Genomic DNA, 20236 nt, shown 5'->3' with positions numbered 1-20236 from the left:
CCTTATTACGACCTTACGAAATGTTACGTTATTATGTTCCAATACAACACAGTTGTAAAGAGTGTAGTAAGCAATAGTATAGGTTTACTAAGTATAGGTTTACTGGTGTTGATAGTTTTACAAAAATAATTATCGTATTTTGAGCTTAATATATCACAACGTAGTTGATCTCTCAAATCGATTTACAGTACATTCAACTTTAAAGCTACAACGCAGAGACTATCATGGTTCTTTATATGCACCGGTTTCAATAAAGACCGCATATTGAACGAATTCTAATGGCGAAACATTTTGCGAAGGACGACAAAATATCATATAAAACACTCACCTCCATAACTAGGAACACGTTATGATCTTTCTCAGTGCAGGCCAGCAACTTTACCACATTTTTGTGCTTGAGAGCGCTGAGCTCTTGCAGAATTTTAATCTCCTTCCCGAGCAGACTCTGTGATTTTGCCAGGCTTTTCTTCGTGATACTTTTGATTGCCACCGGGTAGTGTTGCTGAAACGTGAGGAAAAAAGGGGAGCAAATGAAAACAACGTGAGTGCGATTGATTAAACTCGGATAAGAAAGTAAACAGCGTGTACGGACGAGAGAATAAACCAACAGAAGAAAGTTATCTGCAGCAAATGATAAGCAGAAGCTGCGATCGAAAATGTGACTCATCTGCTGTGATGCTGGACTAAAGATATTCAAAACGTGTGCACGCGGAACGACATCGTCGATGTTGGATAGCGCACGAGTAATCGAGACACTTTAATCACTGCAAAAAAAACGTATGATAGAAACCATTTATGTTGGTTGCTTTTGAAACTGGTTTAAAAACAAGCATTTCAGCAAAGGGGCTGAAAAATGTGAGGTGACAATAAATATCCAACATCATGCAATTCTATAAAATATTTCTTTCGAGTCTAACCGAAATTATTTACATGTACAGTCTCATGCACACGTTTTTACATTACAGAAAACTACGATGCATCGACATTTTAACGTGATATGACTGTGTCTTTAGCCCTGACATCGAAGGGTGGTTCAAAATCCGAAACGCAATAAGACTGATAAGCAACCCAACGTGGAAAATAAACGTTTCAAACCCCTTTCCAGCAAAGGTGCAACTTCGTGGGCTTGTGGGGGCGATTCATTTAACGAAGGGGAAGTTGCAGTTCTTTGTCAGGATTGTCTTTGTGTTGTAGTTTAGCGCGACATGGCAGGAGTAGGACGAGTCTACTGGACATGGTAAAGATAGTCTGATCATGTCATAAAAACGGAAAACTAGTTGACAAATGGATTAGATTATCAGTGGTCGACATCGACCGAAACATCGTATGCGAATAAAATTAGCAGACGTTGTGCAATATTGGGACTGATTGTTTGAAGTGTATGCTTATGCTGTATATTGTTTGTAATTTAGAATTTTGTTTGTAACAAAGTAAATATAAAAAAAAAAACAAAATATGATATCCATTGATAAAAATAAACAATTTTATCTTTGTTAAATTATTTCTCATAATCTGTCAAATGGCGAAAAGGAAATCATAAAAAGATTTGATTGAAAGGAAACTCCACGTACGATATAACACGAGTCTACCTTTCTGCAAAATAATTTCTCTTTTCTGGGAAGCTACCAAAACGTGCACACTTTCCATAATGAAATTGTGGACGGTATGTTAATTTAAACAATATTTTAAACAAAATAACATCTCTCCGACGGTCCCGAGAAATACGTACTTTATGTATTGCCTTCGGGAGTGCGTATGGCCTAATTCATTCACCGAGTCAATTGTCTAATTTATGCATTCTACCACGCATACAGTAGTCGTACAATAAAGTAATTAATAAAAGGACCTGTTATTATAATCTTAGAGAATGAGTGGATTAGTAGATTATATCTCCTGTGTCCTCTTCAAATATACAATCATAGATATCATAAATCGTGACTTTTGACTGTAAAGATTAATTTCACTGAAATCTGATCACAATGGAAGAAATAGGAATACTTAAAGTTACCAACATGATTTCGATCGCACAAACACAATACATTGTTTACAAGTTTAAAAACGGATCTGTTAAAAACCTGACAAAATAGATATCGGAATCCTGTTCATTAGCCGGTGCTTATTATGCGAAGGAAATAGGATCTCTTTAACTTCCGCAATTCGAAAGCCACCCGTGATACTACCTACCGTGGAAGGTCAGTACATTGCCCCTTCTCACCTTGATGGCCTTCACAAAATGCTGTATCTATCGAACGGAAAAGGTTGCTAATCTACGTGTGGTGTACTCATAACACGTAACAGTGGCCACTCAGCTACCCTAAAAACTACCTCATACTTGAAACACGAAATGTGTCCCCATTCCTGGGCGTTACGTTCTTTGGCCGGGATTGTCACATTGGCTAGCCATCCTAACTATTTTTTCTTCCATTTCCATTTCGTCGATTTGATCTTGAAAAAGCTTCTTTCACGATGAAGTAACGGGTTTCCTTCACTTTATACTACGCAATTTCTCGCAACTTCCTTCTTCGCAGATTGGCAAAACTTCGAGAGAGGTGAGTAAAAATTGAGAGAACGGTGGTGCGTAATGTTGATTCCATGGCTAAAAAAATAGGATAACAAAAAAGGCAGATGTATGTACTTGCGTGTACTACATTTCCTTACCTCTCGATGGCGTCCCTTGAAGACAACCGCGAAGGCACCATGGCCAATCAGTTCTTTGCTGTTATACTCAAAACTCCCAACAATCTCCATGATGTTGGGTGGTAGGCAAATGTGCTGAAAGCCAACGTTTGCGTTATACTTGCGTTCCGGAAATGATTCTCCACGGTTTCGGGAAAGATGGACAAGTAGAGTGCCTACTAAACGAAGGAAGTATCCCGGTTTCCGGTTCCTTGCTTTTTGCTAGTATTTCCACACTTGACTGTGATTGCTTTTTACTTAATCCACACAAGCTTTATATTTTCTACGGCCTTTCTCCGCTGCCCAGACCGGAACTCATTGGGTGATTAATCGATACTGTATACGGTATTGTTTACCGGTATGGCTGACCACTTTAAGCAAAACCCGTACGTAAATCCGCGAGAAAAACCTATTCCCTGTACGCCACAAACACCCACCGAATTTATTCACACGCGTGTTTGTGATCGACGAACCGATAACGAGCGCTTTTCTAAAATTGGGACTGGATATTTTTTCCACTACCCAACATTCTTAGCTCGCTGTGTTGAACAAAAAAGCTTTCTAGTGGCTTTTAATTCTAGGAAGAATTGGTAGCAATGGTTGTAAACTTATGTGTTGCTTTAAACAGGCCGCCGATTCAGTATTTTTTCAATGCTTTGAAGCAGATTTTTCAGATTGACATTTCTGCTCCAAATTCACCTCGTGAAATCGATAGAAACAACGGCCGCGCTACTACTCCTTCCGTGCACTTGGAGGATGTTCTTTTCACTTGCCTTCTCACTCGCGCACTTTTGCACACATTCGTACGATTTTTTTTTCTTGTTTAATTTTGTGTTGCTGTTGTTGTTGTTGCTGCTGCTTGTGTTGTTTTGCCCCTTCCTTTCCGACTTGGAATCTTCTGAGCACTTTGTTTCACGATTACCTTGCTCTTTTTTATACCTAGTTTCCCTTCCGTATCCGAGGAACGCACGAAATCGGAACTTATGGCGTAATTTCTATAACGCCAATTATTCACTATCGGGTAGTTATCGAAAAGCACACTGCTTCCTTTGCACACTTTCCATACAAGATGTACACACACGCATACGAGAATACAAGACTATTGGTGGGCGCTTGTTTCGTCAGAAAACAAAAACGGAATATAGAATTTTCACTTCTCTTTTGCGTATGCCCGTAACTCTGCGCCTGACTGTATCACAATCACAGTATTGCACAGTTACGCGTACTCCAGGGGAATCTATTGCAGCACGGGATGGCAGCGCTTAAACCGTACGGTTGCTTATGCGTTTTCCCGATTTTCCCCGATCCAGTGGAAAGAGCCTGCGTTTCAATACAATCGATTTTCCTCTGCGCTCCCTCTGTTAGCTGCTGCTGCTACTGCTGCGACTGTCCAGAGAACGTCAAACACAAATGTGTGTAGAAAAAGGTTTGGTCCGAAAGAGGAGAAATCGTAGTGTTTTGCGATTTCTTTTTCTTTGCAATCAAGGAAGTTGTTCATGCGCGCTTGCTCCATCTGTGCAAGAACAACTTGAGAACAAGTGAGATAGCGCGATATGGCAATGTTTAGCCGATACGTCGCTTTGACAGTAGGGTGATGAAATAAACGTCATTGGAGTGGTTTGAATTAATTGTCAAAAAAGCATCGGCTATTGGTCATTGATCAATTTTGTTTTGGCGATTTATTTGTTTTAAAATATCGTTATCAATGATAGTAAAAGTAAATATATTTGTAATAAATATGTTAATTACTCCTTGTGCTGAAACGCTATGAATGCGTAAGCCGTTGAATGATTTTTGAGGGAAATTGTATACATAAGCTCGTTCAATTCTTCAGCAGCGTTAACAGTAAAATTCTTTCGATACTAAAACAACGAAAAACGATATTCTTCCTCAAATTCGAATTTCGACCCATGGGAATAACAACAAAACGTAGCCTTTTTGTTTATCCACGAAGAACCAAGTGTTATTATTTATTGTTTTCTAGGATAATGCGAAAAACGCATACCCTTATGCACCTGATCGATGGTGCATTTTTAAAAACAATTACAACTTTTCCTTCTTAGTACAGTCGCTGAGCAGCACCCATCGAAGACTTGATGTGCAACGAGCGCACGTTTTGCCAGTGCTTCTTCAGCAGCGAGACGAGGAAGTTGACAGACAAATGGATGTTCTGAGCGAGCTCATCGGTCGACATCTTGACGTGGCCGACTGCCACCGACAGACACAGGACCTTCTTCATCTGGAACTTGATGGTGGCCTTGACCTCATCGATCTTACCAACCATCGATTCACCGTGACCCAGCAGACCAGGGAACTTGCCAGCCTTGTTCAGGCCAGGACCGAGCAGACGCGGGATCTGCTTGATGAGCGACTCGGAAGCCAGGAAAGCATCGTACTTCTTGGCAAGCTTCTTCACCAGCTTCTTGTTCTTGTTCAACTTCTTCAATGCCTCGGCATCCATGTACGGGATATCGTTGGCCTTAGCTTCATCGCAGTGCTGCTGATCACCGAGCACGCACACCTGCATCTTCGGGCGCGGAATGTACTTCAGCCTAGAAAAAAAAAAAGAAAATTTCCGTTATAATAGGTAACATGTAATATTGATGCAATATAGCCCATCGGTTGATTACTGTTGTGATTTTATAACTCACCACCAGCGAAAGGCCTAGCGGTTTTGACTGAAATGAACCCTATCTGTTCGGTAGCGGAGTCTTCTCACTTCACCCTTCCATAGGAAAGGATCGTAAGGATACCGACTACCTCCTCAATTAATTTTAAGACCCTGAGTGCAGGTCCGCCTTCATCTTAACATGAAAGCTTCCTGATTCGTCGAGAAGTAACTGCTAGCACACAGCAGTACTCATGTTTCGATTATCAGGTAGGAACGTACTTGACGGTGCCGGAGAAACGCTTGTCCTTCTGGGGATCGTAGTTCTTCAGACCAATCTGCAGCTCCACCGTCTCATGGAAGCGACGGTGATTCTTTTTCGCGCCCTTCAGGACTTCAGTAACGCATTCGTAGAGAATGTCACGGGAGACTTTGGAACTGGAAAAGAACAAATATAAAAGAATCGTGTTAGCCTACATAACCTCAAACACTGCACGGTATAGTTTCAGGCTATTTAGACATGAATCGGCATAAATCCACATGCTCAAGCGACTATCATACTAAAAGCACTTCATTATATTTATTGCGATTAATTCTGAGATCAATTTCTGCATTGAAATAGTAAAACTATTGAAAACTCACGTCATCTTTGAAACACTTGCGACTGTACTTGTCGACGATAACAAGAGGAAAGGCCATACGCATGGCGTACATCGTGGTGGAAAAGTAGTGTTGGCAGAATCGGGACTCGGAAGATTCGAAGATTCGATCCCTAGACGGATTCTAAAGATTCGAATTGTGGGTGCCCATGGCGCAGCGGTAGCGCGAGGAAACACCACACCATAGGTGTGGGATCGAATCTCGAGTCAGGCACCCTCCGGTATTACGAACGGCTGACCACCGATCTATAATATACCGTCTTTCGGTCACACAAACTCTCTTCGGAGAGAGGCCTTGTCCCACTAGGGGATGTCGTGCCACATAAAAAAAAAAAAGATTCGAATCCCATCTGACAGATTCTAAAGATTTGGATCCCATTTGACGGATTCTAAGATTTGATTCGATTAGGATTCGAATCAGATTTGATTGGTTTGGGACTGGATTTGATTCGATTCTTACTTGATCCTGAACTGTTTGTATCGACTCACAATGATTTGAGTCGAATTAGTCACATAACGAGTCGATCTAGAGACAATGTAATTGATTTAACCCGGCTGACAGAAATTCAAATTTTTTGCTGCTGTCATGTGCTTCCAGCAAGAGTACCAGCAACCTCCCAGCAAGTCAAAATTTGACGGATCGCCCATGTATTGCCGCACACATTTGCATTGGTTTGCTTGGTGGTGTGGGTGAGACTAGCTCGCGTGTAGGTGTGTGTGTATGGTATATTCTATGAATGTGATATTTCGTTCTACCCGCAGAATGCTGCGGTGAAATTAAAACATTTGCTTTTTGAGAATTAAGTCATCGGATGTTTATTATTCGGGTATTTGCGATCACACTGTTTTCTGACTTACCAGTGTAGAGATCCGGCCTCTGCAGTGTACTTGCCGTCCCAGAAAGAACCAATTCTTAACAGCATATGCGATCCAGCTCATGCACCATTTGACGCATTCTTTAGCTTTACTTTTCATTCCTAAAAGTAAAAAAAAGTTAGAATGTTACTGATTTAAAGTACCTAGATTTCCATCATTTTCATAAGTTTATTAGTTTTTTCTTACCTCAACAGTATTAATGGAACGATCATAACACTTGATGCTCAATGCACTTGCGCCTGCACTCTGAGATTGCTATGACCAGAATGCGCAAATACATGATGGTGTGGTCGCTCCAACAAGAAACACACTCACATATCTAAAATACTATTCGTACGTAAGTACGAGCGCATACGCGAATAAAGACACAGTAAGCATATTGGGGATAGTTTGGCGTTGCATGGTTGCAAAGGATAAAATATGCATAGGAAGCATTCGCACCCTCTCTCTCCCTAAGAAAACGACCAACGTACACATTCTCATTTCTAATCATAGAGTTAAGGGGGGGAGAAGTATAGATTTTTGGATGCGGGGACCCAAAACCATGATGAGCTGACATTTTTCGTCAACCGGGTACTCTTCTTGGAATGAACTCGGGTAAATCAGTTAGTCTGCATATTCCCAAAAAGGACTAAATCGTTCGTGTTGTTTGAATACAATTAAAAGAATAATGTCAACTATATTGATATTCTTATGTAAATCATTAATTGAATTAAACACATCATATGAAAAATCGGCATTAGATGAGCATGTATGATATGACGGATTGGGATTCGGATTCGGAGATCCGGATCTCAGAATGGATTTGAATCGAAAGATTCGAATCCATGTGGGGATTCAGTTTCCTCATCACTAGTGGAAAGTCCCGGAAATTTACGCTGGGTGCCTAGTGACGTGAGAGCTGTCAAAAACCGTATGCCTAGTGAGCGAAATAGAATTAATTTTTAAAATTTCTACTCTTCAATGAAATACAATTTGCAAACGAAGCGAAAATTCTAGACAAAGCATTTTTTTGCAAGAATGATTTTGATCAGCGCGAAGTTTTTATACCGGTAATTAATAAAAATAAAAACATAATCGTATTCAGTCGACTACAGAATGTGATTGTTTGGCAACCTTGCTAACGATTTGTTTATCAATAATCGCCCGGGTATTCTGTGACACAATTTGCTTTTCTTATTGTGTTCTTTTTTGCCAAAAGGTGTGGGAGCTGTTCAATCTGGCTGGTTGAAAAACAAAGCTCCTGGCTTGACGACGGATCGGTGCGCTACCGACGTTCACCGGTCCCAAAATTAAAATGTTCTTTCGTTTGTTTATCCTTTTACCGGTGGTCACGGTCGTGCTGTTCCTGTATGGTGCAATCGTCAACATTGGCTACATCGAAGAGAATCGTTGCCGCATGACGTATATGTTCGAGCATCCGCAGTACACCCGCATAACGGTGCAAGGCAACGAACGATTCCCAAAGTATGGCTTGTACGCCTACTCGGAAGGTTTCATAACTCAGCGCGTACAGCAACGTTCGTTCAACGGAGCACCTGTGCTCTTCATTCCTGGCAGCGGTGGCTCGTACAAACAGGTACGGTCGCTCGCTTCGGTGGCCTTGCGCAAGGGGATCGATAACAACTGGCAGGCCCATCTGGACTACTTCAGCGTGGACTTGAATGAGGAATTTTCTGGAGTCTTTGGCGGATACTTACACGATCAAACTGCATTCATTGAGTTGTGCATTCAAGAGATCATCCGGCTGTACGGTGCACGTGGACGATCGACGCGGATCTTTGTAGTTGGTCATTCTGTCGGTGGAAAACTTGCTCAAGCAATCGTAGCGGATGGGCGTGAAAGTATCGTACGGCATGTGGCCGGTATTGTTACAATTTCCGCACCGGTCGATAAGCCGGTCGTACTGCTAGATCATTACCATCAAAGTTTCTACAATCGCATCGAGCAGGCGTGGAAAGTGAATCGAACAATTTCAACAGGACTGAAAGCTGCCGCAGGCAAACAACTGGATGGAATTTTATTCATCACAATCGGCGGAGGAATCCGTGATATCATCGTGCACGATGGGCTAACCTCATCCCAGTTTGCGGACCTACACGTGATGACGCACAACATTCCCAAAGTTTGGCTGTCGGTTGATCACCTCTGCGCTATGTGGTGTCTACAGTTTGTGCTGGTAATGAACCGTTTTTTCTATAGCATGATCATACCGAATGGACGTAATAGTTACGGATTTGTCGAAGAAAAAGTAAAACAGTTTGAACAAGCCAAGCGTTTTCTAGTCCAGAGCGCCGACGACGACGATGATGATGCATTTCCCAATCGTAAGGAAGATGCGGAAAGAATCATTATTCACCATCCAGAGCAGGAGGACTGGATCGAAGACATCAGACGCTCGTACACCGAGCGCTACCGAGGAGGACTGGAACGTACGCGCGTACAAATGATTCGCATCGTGCCGGACAAACCTGCACATCGATTTTTACGTGTCGAGGTTCTTAATTCTGAACAGACAACCAACTGGTTGTCAGGATGTGCCGCAATTGAAGTTTACGGCAACTCTCGTATGTGTCAAACATCGTACTCCCTAGCAAATTACACGTTGCAAGTACCCTCATCTAAATTCGATCGTCTCGGGGCGCTGCTGGATCTGCACGAGTTAAAACAACGAAATCCCCGCTGGACGCACGTGTTAATCAAAATCCCGCGCACCTTCAAACCGGTGCAGTTTAGTGTGGACGTATTTAATCCGGCGCAGCGTGAGATTAACATAACCATGCCGTACTGGTTCGACTATCGAAAGTGGACGATTCTGCAGGATGCCTCGCAGGACGATTCCTTTTATCGCATAACTATTGACGCAATGACACAAACTCATCAGACGATCGCTCTCGATCTGAAAGCAATTTCATGCGATGGCGTAAAGGGAACGTCGGTCGTGAAAGTACACGTACCTTGGGCCGAAGGCTACGATCGTTACGCGTTCCAAGAGGATCTAAATCAAACCACCGTATACATCTACCCACCGATTGAAAAACCCCAAGGAAAGGAACCTTTGCCAATTTATGTTGATGTATATTTCACTCCCGGATGCCGCTATCATATTCGCTATGGCCAATCTCTTCGCGTCAGTGTCGCTCGCGTCGTGCAGCAGTACTTTATGCTCATTCCGGCGCACTGTCTGGCACTGTTACTGCTGGCATTCAAGGATCAACTTTCCCAGACCACACCTGATGAACCGGCTTTTGTGGTAGGAAAACTTCGCAGTTCGCTTACGAAACCGGGACCACTGCTGGTGTTGTTATTAGGTACCTCGCTGTTGGGAAAATTCTTGTCGCTCTTTAAGGCGATCCCTCGCATCGAATCGTTCTCAACACCTTTACTAGTATCAATCCTTATTCATCTTACCTCGCTCGGAGTGCTGCTGATCGCCACCCTGGCGCTCTGGGGTGCGATCGCCTTTTGTGCCAACTTTGCTCATAAAATTATCCTCCGATTGATCGCGCTCCCTATTCCGGTAATGTCGTCGACGTTCCTGTCCTGCATCCACAAGTTTCCCCTAGCCATTGCGGTGTTGCTGGTCGCCATCGCACTGACTGCCTGCGGTGGAGTCAGTTTGCTTTGTGCGGCCGCCGTATACTTTGTGCTCCTGTCGAAGGCGTACGAAGATTACTTGGAAAACTTTGTATTTCACACCGCGCGCCGGATTGCGGCTCGGCTCTTCGGTGCGCGGGAACGCGAGGGTGCTGATAGTGGCAGCACGGCACGCCGTCGACGACGACACCGACCAGCAAATGAAACAGGAGACGAGCTGATGGTGATCAACTTTCATCTACCATTGTTTTTCCTTGTGATTCTCCTAGCCCTACTGAATGTGCCAAGTGTTATAACGTGGGCCAAGAATTATCACTACTCAAACACGCTACAACCTGATCCGTCGCTTGTACCAGCGCTGGCCGTCCTGGCTTGCCTGGCTGTCGTATGGCAGCTGAACACACCGAGAAATTTGTACGGTTACGAAGTTCTGGCCGCACTGCTGGTCATTGTGGCCTTCGTATCCGTTCTGTATTGCCAAGTGCATGTATACCGTCTTAACTATTCGGTGGCGATAGTGTTTATTGCTATCACCTTACACCAAATATTTGCGCCAAAACGACGTGAGATAGAGGAAGCTACGGACAGCGAAGAGAAGGAACAGAATGAAGATAATAATAAAGATGCCTGTTAATTGTTTAAATATTGTATTTCAATAAAATTTACCATCTTCGCTAGTCAGCTGTTTTGCCAAATTGAAACAACGCTCTATTACCTATATGAAAGAAATGTGTTGTTCAAACGTTCTATTTCTCATTGTTTTTTTAATAGATTCATTCAATAAACACCATAACAATGAAATAATCCAGCCGACTAGTGGTTGTTTGAATGAATTACATAAATAAATTGTTCAAAATTTCCACTAGCCTTGGCTAATACGATTAAACAAACCGAGAAAAAAGTAATGTTGAGAGTTAAAAAGTTTTTCAAACTAAAAATGCGATTTTCGCCGCAAACCAAATGTCAGAACGGTAAACGGTTCAACCGGTTACAAAACGAATACCTGTCAGTTTTTGACTGCACCTGACAAATCAACAAAATCAACTGTTTGCATCAACTGTTCGTGCCTAAGCAAGTAAGCTTGGGGTGCTCCAAATCAATAGTTTTCCCTGGACTTGCTTGATGGAGTTTTGAATGGTGAAGTTGTTTTAGTGATTTGCCATCGGTACGTAACATTAATCGTCATGAAGTTGGCTAGTAATACCAAGGGAGATTTGTAGAAGTTGCTAGTAAAGTGCCATTTTATTGTGAGTACATCCACTATGGCCATGTCGGAAAGCCGGTAAAAGAATGCAAACAACCGATGAAATGCTGCTTCCGTTGTTGCACGGAACGCTTGAAGCCTGCTGACGCACGGAGGAGCTTGGTTTAGTATTTTATTAAAAATAGAAAGTCACGTCACATGCCTTGAACCTGTATTCGCGTCTCTCGCACTTGTTTGGCAATTGCATTGTAGTATTACCATTCCCGGCCAGTAGCAGCAGGACACGGTACGTTTTAGCATCTTGCTCGATTACATAAGATTATTACATACTCCCACGAATTCCCGGAGCTATTTTAAAGTTGTTCCGATACTCTCATTTTGAAACAGTAAACCCTGGATAACACGTCAAGATTCGCGTTCTGTTTCCTTTCGTTTCCTACTGCCGCTTGGCCGATGTCTGTTGCCTGTTGAAACCGGTTTTAGGTGCATTTTGTAACGCTCGATTTATTTTGCAGATTGTAACTATCTCGATTCGGATCTTGCCACCGGTGCTCCTCTCGGAAGTGATATAGAAAACAGCCAAATTGGTGAAATGGGGCTAACCGTGAATCAGGTAAGTCGAAGAAAGTTTTTTAGTTTTTTTATGGGCATAAATCATGCATGAGTATATATCGGAAGTTTTTTCTTTCGGAGTACGGCTAGGTGGTCGGTAAAATCAATAAAACTTATCTGCCAAAGATGGTGTTCGCTTGATGTGACCGATCAGGCATGGGTTGTTGTTTGACATGCTTTTTTAATTATAAAATAATGTAATATTTGAAGATGCCCAGAGAATGTGTTAGCTTACGGTTTTTGACCGTTTTAAATCTGTCAATTGAAACTTTTTTTAACTGAAATAAACATTTTTTAAAGCTACAAATATTCGTTTGTTTTAAATAACATGTATATTACAGTTGTATCTTCTTCTAAAATATAGAGGGGCCAACGAAAACTACATGGCATCGAGTATAGTATCTATGAAGCATAAAGTTTATGCCCTCGCAACAATGCACTGCCTTATTGAATAATGCATGTTTCCTTTGAATAGTTAATTATTGAAACGTTATCAAAGTGTGCTTTTCGTGGTTGTTATGTATGTGAACCCAAAAGATGCTTGCAAAATTGTTAAATCCGTTTTCTAATATAATCAATTGTCCTTCATTATTTTTCACCGAGGATATCAGGTTCGTGCACAATGCACACCCACATCGTTGGGTTGAATGGTAAATGAAAAACGAAACTTCTCGTTCTCGTTTGCTACGGAAGGTTAGGCTACGGCATGACCAGCCGGCCAGCTGTTTTTTGCATGCGGTCATGCTTCTACACACACACCTCTTGACCTTGGCATGATCATGAAACGTGCTGCTCTGTGGTTCGCACTGAAAGGACTGGTAAAGGCTGTCTATTCAAAACGACCGCTATTTCTCTTTTATGCTCGACGCATATAGATATACATGTCCCTTGTCTTATCCCCGAATGGAAGAGCAAATATCTACAGAGCATTGAGGCGAGTAAGGAATAAGACGCCGGTTTGAGATGCTTTGCAAAACTTGTCTCACAAACACTCCGTTGACGGTACCCGTATTAGACATCATCCCAGGTGTAAGGGAAGAGAATTTTCACGCGAGTCCTTATCGCTCGACACGCACATTGTTAATCGGTATCGTATGCCTATGGCTGAAGAGGGTTGGTATAAAAGTAATGGATTTAGAAACCTTTTTTTTTATCTAAAAACTTAATTTATCCTAAACTAACTAATCAAAGAAAAAAAAGTGGAGCAATGCAACATATAGTGGAAATTTGTTTTACGTAATTTTACCAAAACACAATTGATTTATTTAATATTTATGCTTTATAAATTGTCAATTTTGAACGGTGGTATTTAAAATTATAATATTTATATTTGTTCAATATTACAATTGTCGCGGTTAATTTCATACCATTCCTTTAACGCGTCATTGTTGGCCACGTGTGGAAACAACATGCTCTAAGGTAAATTGGCACATGAGAAAATAAAAATAGATATCGCATTATCTGTTTGCTGAATCAAAATCTATACCGTAATGTGCACCACCTGTTATTGCAATAAACAATTTTCCGGCAACGATCGTTCAGAGCCGCTGTATTTCTTGACCCGAGCCTGGTTCATGGAGATAATTTATTTTCTTCACGAATTGAAAATCCTAACACGAACAATGAAAATAGTGAATGTTGCTGATTAATTAATTTATTATAACAAAAACGAATCAACTTGGTGGTGACAGCTCAGTTGGTAGTTTGTCGATTAATTCTAAGATGGAACATCATTGGTGAAGATTTTCATAGTTGAACAAGATGTTAAGGATTTTATTGGGTATAGCATGAATTAATGTTTAGGGTTCAAAATACTTGTAGCTCTACATAGAAAATGTTTTTTTTTATGTAGGTAAAGTTTGTAACAAATTTTGGTTGATTGCTGAAACCGTGCACACTGATTAACTTTCCAATTCACCATCGGCAATCAAATGTGCGCTAGCATTGTTTGTGTGCTTCGGTTTCCGTATATTCATGCTCATAACTCCCCTCTCGACACTGGCAAACGACGTACGGCGGAATCGTTCCCTCTCTTCCCATACCCCTCAGAAGGTGCCTGATACCGAGCCGGTCCGCTCGGAAACGGAAAGTCTGCCAGTCATCAAATATATGAGCAACCGGCAAACGGTTTACGCTCGCAGTAGCGCTCGGGTTCGTTCCGTATGACGACGCATCTGGGTGGCTTTATCATCTTTCGTCGTTTCGTGGAGTGGTGTTTTTGTGTTTGATTTTTTGTTGGCGCATCGACGTTCGTACTCGGTTACGCACCGACCTCTTCTATCTGTAAGGGAGGGAGAGCAAAAACATGTTGGATTTTGACGTAAGTTTCATCTGAAGGTGTTCGTTTTAGATGTCTTGTTGTGGCCAGGTCTCCAGAAATCTCACGGTGTAGATACCTTACTTTACTAGTGACTATCAACAACCTGTGGACTCCATCGGTTAATCCTTATATAACAATGAGGCATCATTGTGGTTTGTGTTAAGAGTAGAGTTTGTTTTAGGAGATGTGTAATCTTTTCGGCTCCTACAAATGACATTGTCTGCAAATGATGCTGTTTGTATTTTCGTTGGGTTAGAATTTGAAGGGCAATAGATTCAACTATGAGAAGAAAAAGTAAGCCGCATATTTTAGGATGAATTAGCAATATTCTCGTGTGATGCATAGATGCAAAAGTACAGATAACAGAGTTGTAATCTGATAACGTGAAGACGGTTGTGGAAAACTGCATAGGATAGAACGTGTCTCAAGCTCAAAATTTGTTTTGTTGCGGCTAAAGTAACATCCTAATCTCTTGATAACAACATCACTTCTGTCCATTTTTATTAAGGTTTGCATATAAATCTGATGATTTAGGCAAATTTTTATCATTGCTTGGTGTGTAAACTGCAATAACTGATTTATTTGATTGAGCAATGGCTACTTAGATTCAGTGGCTAACTCAGATGTTTGTTTAACGCAACATTAACACCATCGCTGTTCGTTAGGCTCGTTACAACCATTGACATTAGGTAGAAGATAGTTTTTACTGGTTAATAGCTTTGACCATCGTGTTGATTGATTATTTTTTCTTCTTTTACACATAGGTTTTTCCGATCGCGATCGGTGTGGTAGTGGTCGTTGTCGGTGCAGCGATCGCCAACTATCTGCTGAACAACAAGAAGGACAAATCGTCCTCTTCGAGCGCCAAGAAAGGCGATAGTTCCAAGGAGCCAAAAACGCTGCTCGACCCGCAGGAGAAGTATATGCTGCCACTGATCGAAAAGGAAGAAATTTCACACGACACTCGGCGCTTCCGGTTCGGGCTGCCGAGCGAGAAGCACATTCTGGGCCTTCCGATCGGACAGCATATTCATCTGTCCGCCACCATCAACGATGAGCTGGTGATTCGCGCCTACACACCGGTCTCGTGCGATGACGATCACGGTTTTGTTGATTTGGTCGTGAAGGTTTACAAGAAGAACGTACACCCGAAGTTTCCCGATGGTGGTAAAATGTCCCAGTATCTGGAGGGAATGCAGATCGGCGACAAGATTGCCTTCCGCGGACCATCTGGTCGCCTGCAGTATCTCGGTAATGGACGATTCTCGATCAAGAAGCTACGAAAGGATCCAGCACAAATCTATGATGCGGAGCAAGTTAGTTTGATTGCCGGTAAGTTTCTTTTCTTCTAGCTTTCACCAGTAAGCTTATCATTGATTGTTTTGTACAACTTTGCTGATAAGTTGATTTTGCAAAACCGGTTACAACCAGTGGAATCGTTGTGATTTTGATGGAAAAAAGGTGATGTAATAAAATAGTGGACACAGATTGGATGGAAGTATATTAATAAGTGTATTTCTGGAAGGCTTTAAAAGTCGTTTGAAATTTTGCTGGAATGTTTTCATATCAATGGCCATTACAAATCATATATTTATTAGTAAAATTTAGTTTTGAAGTTTATTTTATAAATTTCATATTTATCATTGCAGGAGGAACTGGAATTACTCCGATGCTCCAGCTGATCCGTGAAGTGCTGAAACATTCCGATAAAGATAAGACGAAATTGTCTCTCATTTTTGCCAATCAGGTATGTTTTTTTTCTTAAATTAAAATATTCATAAGTTTTCAAAGCAAAGTAAAAATGAAAACTTTTTTGCTGCTCCTCGTAGACCGAAGACGACATTTTGCTGAAACCGGAGTTGGATGATCTCGCCGCACGGTATCCGGATCAATTTAAGCTCTGGTACACACTGGATCGTCCGAAACCAGAATGGACTCAGGGCAAAGGTTTCGTATCGGACGAGATGATAACCGCTCAGCTTTTCCCTCCATCCCCATCATCGTTGGTGCTCATGTGCGGACCACCACCGATGGTAAACTATGCCTGTATTCCGGCTCTCGAAAAACTTGGTTTTCCGATGGAGCGTACATTTGCCTACTAGGCAAAACTAACAATCACAACCCAAATTGGTGGTTTCATGGCTGCCGAGAGCAATCCGAGATGCTGCCAGAATCGTACGGGAACGAGTGGAACGTTTAGATTAACTATTAGAAAGTGTTGAATGTAGTTTGGTAGCATTTCCTTGCGATGACAAAACAAAACAAAAAACGAAAAAGACTAACCGTGTATCCTGTGGATCCTATGTATTACACAGCGCACCGAGGGCGTATCATAAGTGATTCTTCAGAATATTTACCAAGCTATGCAAAAAAAATAGGTTCCGCCAAGAGCTTTACAATACGGCAGTCTAGCTGTGACGTATAACGTAAGTGTGCCCTAGCAGTACGTGTTATTTATCATTGATTATCATTGATTGTGTCGTTAGTTGCTACTAAAATCTGAGATTATGGTAGTCTTTGGACTGGAAATGCTGTTGAAGCTGCTACAACTTCTTAAACATCGATGTGATGGTTAAAGCGTATGAACCAATATAGTTATGAACTATTGCTTAACAGTTTCCTGGATAAAACAAAAACAATAATAAAACACCTGAGAAAAATTATACATCTTTCCTTCTTCTATGACTGCCATTGTTTGTATAAACTATGGATATAGGTAAGTATAATATATTCCTTTTGGGGTATGATTTTCCATTTCGTTTCCGGAACCACCGTATAAAACGGATTCAACGGATGCTAGGGATGGATGCAAAGGATGCTTTAATCAAGTGAGTGAATAGAAGTAAAACAGGTATGGTTTAGTTTGTATTGTCTTTTTATTTATAAAAAAAAGTATATGCACGTTTTGGGAAAAGAATCAATACGTTATTATTATTATTATGCGGCACGACATCCCCTAGTGGGACAAGGCTTTTCTCCGAACAGAGTTTCTGTGACCGAAAGACGGTATATTTATAGATCGGTGGTCAGCCGTTCGTAATACCGGAGGGTGCCAAGACTCGAGATTCGATCCCACACCTGCGGCGTGGTGTTTCCTCGGGCTACCGTTGGTACAGAATCAATATATTTACTTAGATATTGTGGACGGAATGTTCTCTTATAAATCATTTAGCCTAACACCTACATGATATAGTCGTTATCGAGAGTGTTTACTAGCTTTTGTGTTTACAAGCAAATAATTACTGAGTTTCGAACTGTTTGGACGGAATGTAAGTATTTTGAAAAAACTATGCAGTTTTTCTCTAACCAGAGTGGAATCCACGCCTCATCAATGCTGGAATGCTATACGAAATGGATGAAATATTTCCATCCCCCTTTTAGAAATAAGCAGGATATGTTTCTGATGAGAAGGCACAAAGTTTTCGTAAGAAAGATAATTAAAAAAGCTTTCGCAGCATGAATGCCATTGCCACCATTAAGCAAGTAATTAGCTTCCAAAGCGACCCATTAGCCAGTGCCGACGCGCCGTTACATCGATGATCCAGAAAACAGAAGCAGAAGGTGGTGGAATCGAAATGGTCTCGCTTAACATCCAGTTCCTTGATGGATGTGTTGACGTAATGTGCCAGATTGTGATCCTTAGCGGCCATTCGGCATCCTTCGTACTTGTCCGCCGGTATGTCGGTGCGGAACCCTTGCAGTGAACTCAGACAATCTCGGGTGTAGGTTTCGATGGTACCTTTCCGTTCGATCACCTTCACGCAGATATCGTCATCCTCGGGGCAGGGATCACCAAGGTACCCGATTCCGCGCCAGTTAAACTTCTCACCGCATCCGGGTGTGGCGGAATTACACCGATAGCACCAGATTGCTTCACCTGTTGGTTGTTGTGCAGTTTGTTAGCGAACAGTATGCACATTTGGATGATTAACACACTGTTTACCTGATTTTATTGCAAGCAAAAGGCACAGCAGCGATGGAGCGATAAGAGATACGATGGAAACCATGTTTGGTATGGAAAATTTATAATAAGGGCAAGAAACACAAGGGATGCAAACGAAATGGGAATTGTACCACGGATTTGGTGATGAATAACAAACAACAACAAGGGTTGGGTCTGTCAGACCGGTTCACGAACACATTTGGCTACCATGCACCAATACATCCACATACGTGTATGGACATGGTATCGGAATCGGTTTACCGTTTCGATTTAGATTTCGCCTTTTCGCCCAAAAAACGACAGACGAAAATATTGAGCTAGTGGTGTGTAGTACAAACGAGGACCTGTAAACCAAAACACTCTGAGAGCTATCTCTATCTAAAGAATCATGGAGATTCGTGAAAGATACATGAAAGATTCAATTTGGTTTCGAAAGATTCATAAGGTATTGTTGAGTTATCGATTACAACTTCAAGAATCTAGTAGTCTATAGTTATCTAGAGCAGCAAGGATTATTCTTAGTCTGCTTGTTGGTCCCATCTGTAGTCAGTTAGTCTAGTCAGTCTAGTCTATGGTCTGTTCCGTACGTGGAATAAAAGAGGAGTGGCAGAATAAGCGAACTATATAACCAACAGGTATACCACTAGATTTTACCTTATTCATAAAGTAAATTAATATGTAAAAACATAGTCACCTACATTCAACCTCTATTGCATGCATTGTTTAAACCGTTATGTTCTTTTAAGTGAACCGTTAGCGTCGAAATGTTCGAAAAGAATGCATGTGTTGCGCTTTGCATAGCATAGTAAATGTGAACCGGTAGGAAGACGAAGGAGATTAGGAGTAGGAGGATGGCGCCAGATTTGAGCTATTATTCCCAATCATTATCCTGATGAAAAGCTGCTGACTTGCAATAGGTGGTACATCAATTTATGAATTGCGACCTACGAGTATTTGAACCGTGTATACCGTTAATTTCGGCAACGCAATCAACCTACGGGTGGGGAATGAGGGGGGCCCACGGGCCCCAACATTCGAATGTGTTGGGCTTTGAATAGATTTTGGCGCAAATGAGAACCAGTAGGACCAGTTAGGTTTAAATTATCCTTGATTTTGCAAAAATAGAACCGTTAACAAAAAATCCATACATCCCACGAAACAACATCATCAACAGATATCAAAGCATTCAAATAACAAAAGAGATCGGCCATTTCTGTTCTAAACCTACCACTTTTTATTAGATTTTGAAATACACAGTGTAGGTTGTAAGGGAAACATTTTGGACGAAACATACCCAATTGGTGAGCATATCAACGAAGCAGAACGTATTTCTCCGTTAGTAGACTGAGAACATGGAACATGAAAATAAATAACAAGAAAACATTAGGCTTCGTTGAAGTGATATTCTAAAAATTTAAAAGAGATCCACTGTGTTACATTAAAAAAAAAAAACTATCGGAAGTCAGTACCTTTTCAGGCCATCGGAATAGGGCAATCGAAATGTGGAATCGGTGCAAAAACAGATGGAAGTCAAGACTACGATACTTTCACTTCACATAATAGGATGCTCAGCTGCACAGTGTTGAACACATTTGCCAGCAAAGTCGTTTAGACAATGTTGCTCCAAAGCGGAAGTAGGAGCAGCAAACGCACCCTATCCGGTAGCTTCGCCTTTGTGTGTTGTAAGCGAATGAGGCTGATAAAAGTTGTGGTATTACTTTTCCAACTTGATGTTGCTGGA

General features: G+C 41.5%; 5 protein-coding genes across 6 annotated transcripts in view; 2 read left to right on the top strand and 3 right to left on the bottom strand.

Annotated features, from left to right (window-relative positions):
• The window catches only part of LOC131260208 (serine/threonine-protein kinase ULK2), a 36154-nt gene extending 32085 nt beyond the window's left edge, over window positions 1-4069 (bottom strand). The window contains exons 1-2 of the mRNA XM_058261890.1: window positions 2659-4069; window positions 329-502 (exon numbers count right to left, since the gene is read on the bottom strand). Coding sequence (XP_058117873.1) covers window positions 329-502; window positions 2659-2748 — 264 coding nt within the window. The 5' untranslated portion in view covers window positions 2749-4069. The remainder of the gene's footprint in view (window positions 1-328; window positions 503-2658) is intronic.
• A 467-nt stretch (window positions 4070-4536) lies between these two features.
• On the bottom strand, window positions 4537-6022 carry LOC131260228 (large ribosomal subunit protein uL1). The gene is made up of 3 exons (XM_058261918.1): window positions 5927-6022; window positions 5567-5722; window positions 4537-5228 (listed from the first exon to the last, which is right to left on the bottom strand). The coding sequence occupies exons 1-3, from the start codon at window positions 5929-5931 to the stop codon at window positions 4736-4738; spliced, it is 654 nt and encodes a 217-aa protein (XP_058117901.1). The 5' UTR covers window positions 5932-6022; the 3' UTR covers window positions 4537-4735.
• Window positions 6023-8033: 2011 nt separating this feature from the next.
• On the top strand, window positions 8034-11087 carry LOC131260206 (GPI inositol-deacylase). Its single transcript, XM_058261887.1, has one exon. The coding sequence runs from the start codon at window positions 8117-8119 to the stop codon at window positions 11048-11050; it is 2934 nt and encodes a 977-aa protein (XP_058117870.1). The 5' UTR covers window positions 8034-8116; the 3' UTR covers window positions 11051-11087.
• A 353-nt stretch (window positions 11088-11440) lies between these two features.
• Window positions 11441-16965, top strand: LOC131260223 (NADH-cytochrome b5 reductase 3). 2 transcript variants are annotated; one of them, XM_058261913.1, is made up of 5 exons: window positions 11441-11581; window positions 12136-12233; window positions 15317-15884; window positions 16202-16299; window positions 16382-16965. In XM_058261913.1, the coding sequence occupies exons 2-5, from the start codon at window positions 12213-12215 to the stop codon at window positions 16652-16654; spliced, it is 960 nt and encodes a 319-aa protein (XP_058117896.1). In that variant the 5' UTR covers window positions 11441-11581; window positions 12136-12212; the 3' UTR covers window positions 16655-16965. The 2 variants fall into 2 exon arrangements, with proteins under 2 accessions (XP_058117896.1, XP_058117897.1); XM_058261914.1 differs by lacking the exons at window positions 11441-11581; window positions 12136-12233 and adding an exon at window positions 14397-14552.
• Window positions 16966-17438: 473 nt separating this feature from the next.
• LOC131260232 (uncharacterized) lies at window positions 17439-18656 on the bottom strand. The gene is made up of 2 exons (XM_058261923.1): window positions 18496-18656; window positions 17439-18429 (listed from the first exon to the last, which is right to left on the bottom strand). The coding sequence occupies exons 1-2, from the start codon at window positions 18557-18559 to the stop codon at window positions 17990-17992; spliced, it is 504 nt and encodes a 167-aa protein (XP_058117906.1). The 5' UTR covers window positions 18560-18656; the 3' UTR covers window positions 17439-17989.
• Between the last annotated feature and the right edge of the window lie 1580 nt (window positions 18657-20236).

Source organism: Anopheles coustani, chromosome 3 (genome assembly GCF_943734705.1).
Source record: "Anopheles coustani chromosome 3, idAnoCousDA_361_x.2, whole genome shotgun sequence".
Classification (NCBI taxonomy): domain Eukaryota; kingdom Metazoa; phylum Arthropoda; class Insecta; order Diptera; family Culicidae; genus Anopheles; species Anopheles coustani.
This window is presented reverse-complemented; position numbering and strand designations above follow the sequence as displayed.

Excerpts from the sequence above, each read along its gene's own strand:
- LOC131260232 (XM_058261923.1), bottom strand. The coding sequence starts at position 18,559 with ATGGTTTCCATCGTATCTCTTATCGCTCCATCGCTGCTGTGCCTTTTG. Across the intron at positions 18,430-18,495 it reads TTTGCTTGCAATAAAATCAG|GTGAAGCAATCTGGTGCTAT; the intron begins GTAAACAGTGTG and ends AACAACCAACAG.
- LOC131260223 (XM_058261913.1), top strand. The coding sequence starts at position 12,213 with ATGGGGCTAACCGTGAATCAG. Across the intron at positions 12,234-15,316 it reads TGGGGCTAACCGTGAATCAG|GTTTTTCCGATCGCGATCGG; the intron begins GTAAGTCGAAGA and ends TTTTACACATAG. Across the intron at positions 16,300-16,381 it reads CTCTCATTTTTGCCAATCAG|ACCGAAGACGACATTTTGCT; the intron begins GTATGTTTTTTT and ends TGCTCCTCGTAG.
- LOC131260228 (XM_058261918.1), bottom strand. Across the intron at positions 5,229-5,566 it reads CGTTTCTCCGGCACCGTCAA|GCTGAAGTACATTCCGCGCC; the intron begins GTACGTTCCTAC and ends TTTTTTTTCTAG.
- LOC131260206 (XM_058261887.1), top strand. The coding sequence starts at position 8,117 with ATGTTCTTTCGTTTGTTTATCCTTTTACCGGTGGTCACGGTCGTGCTG.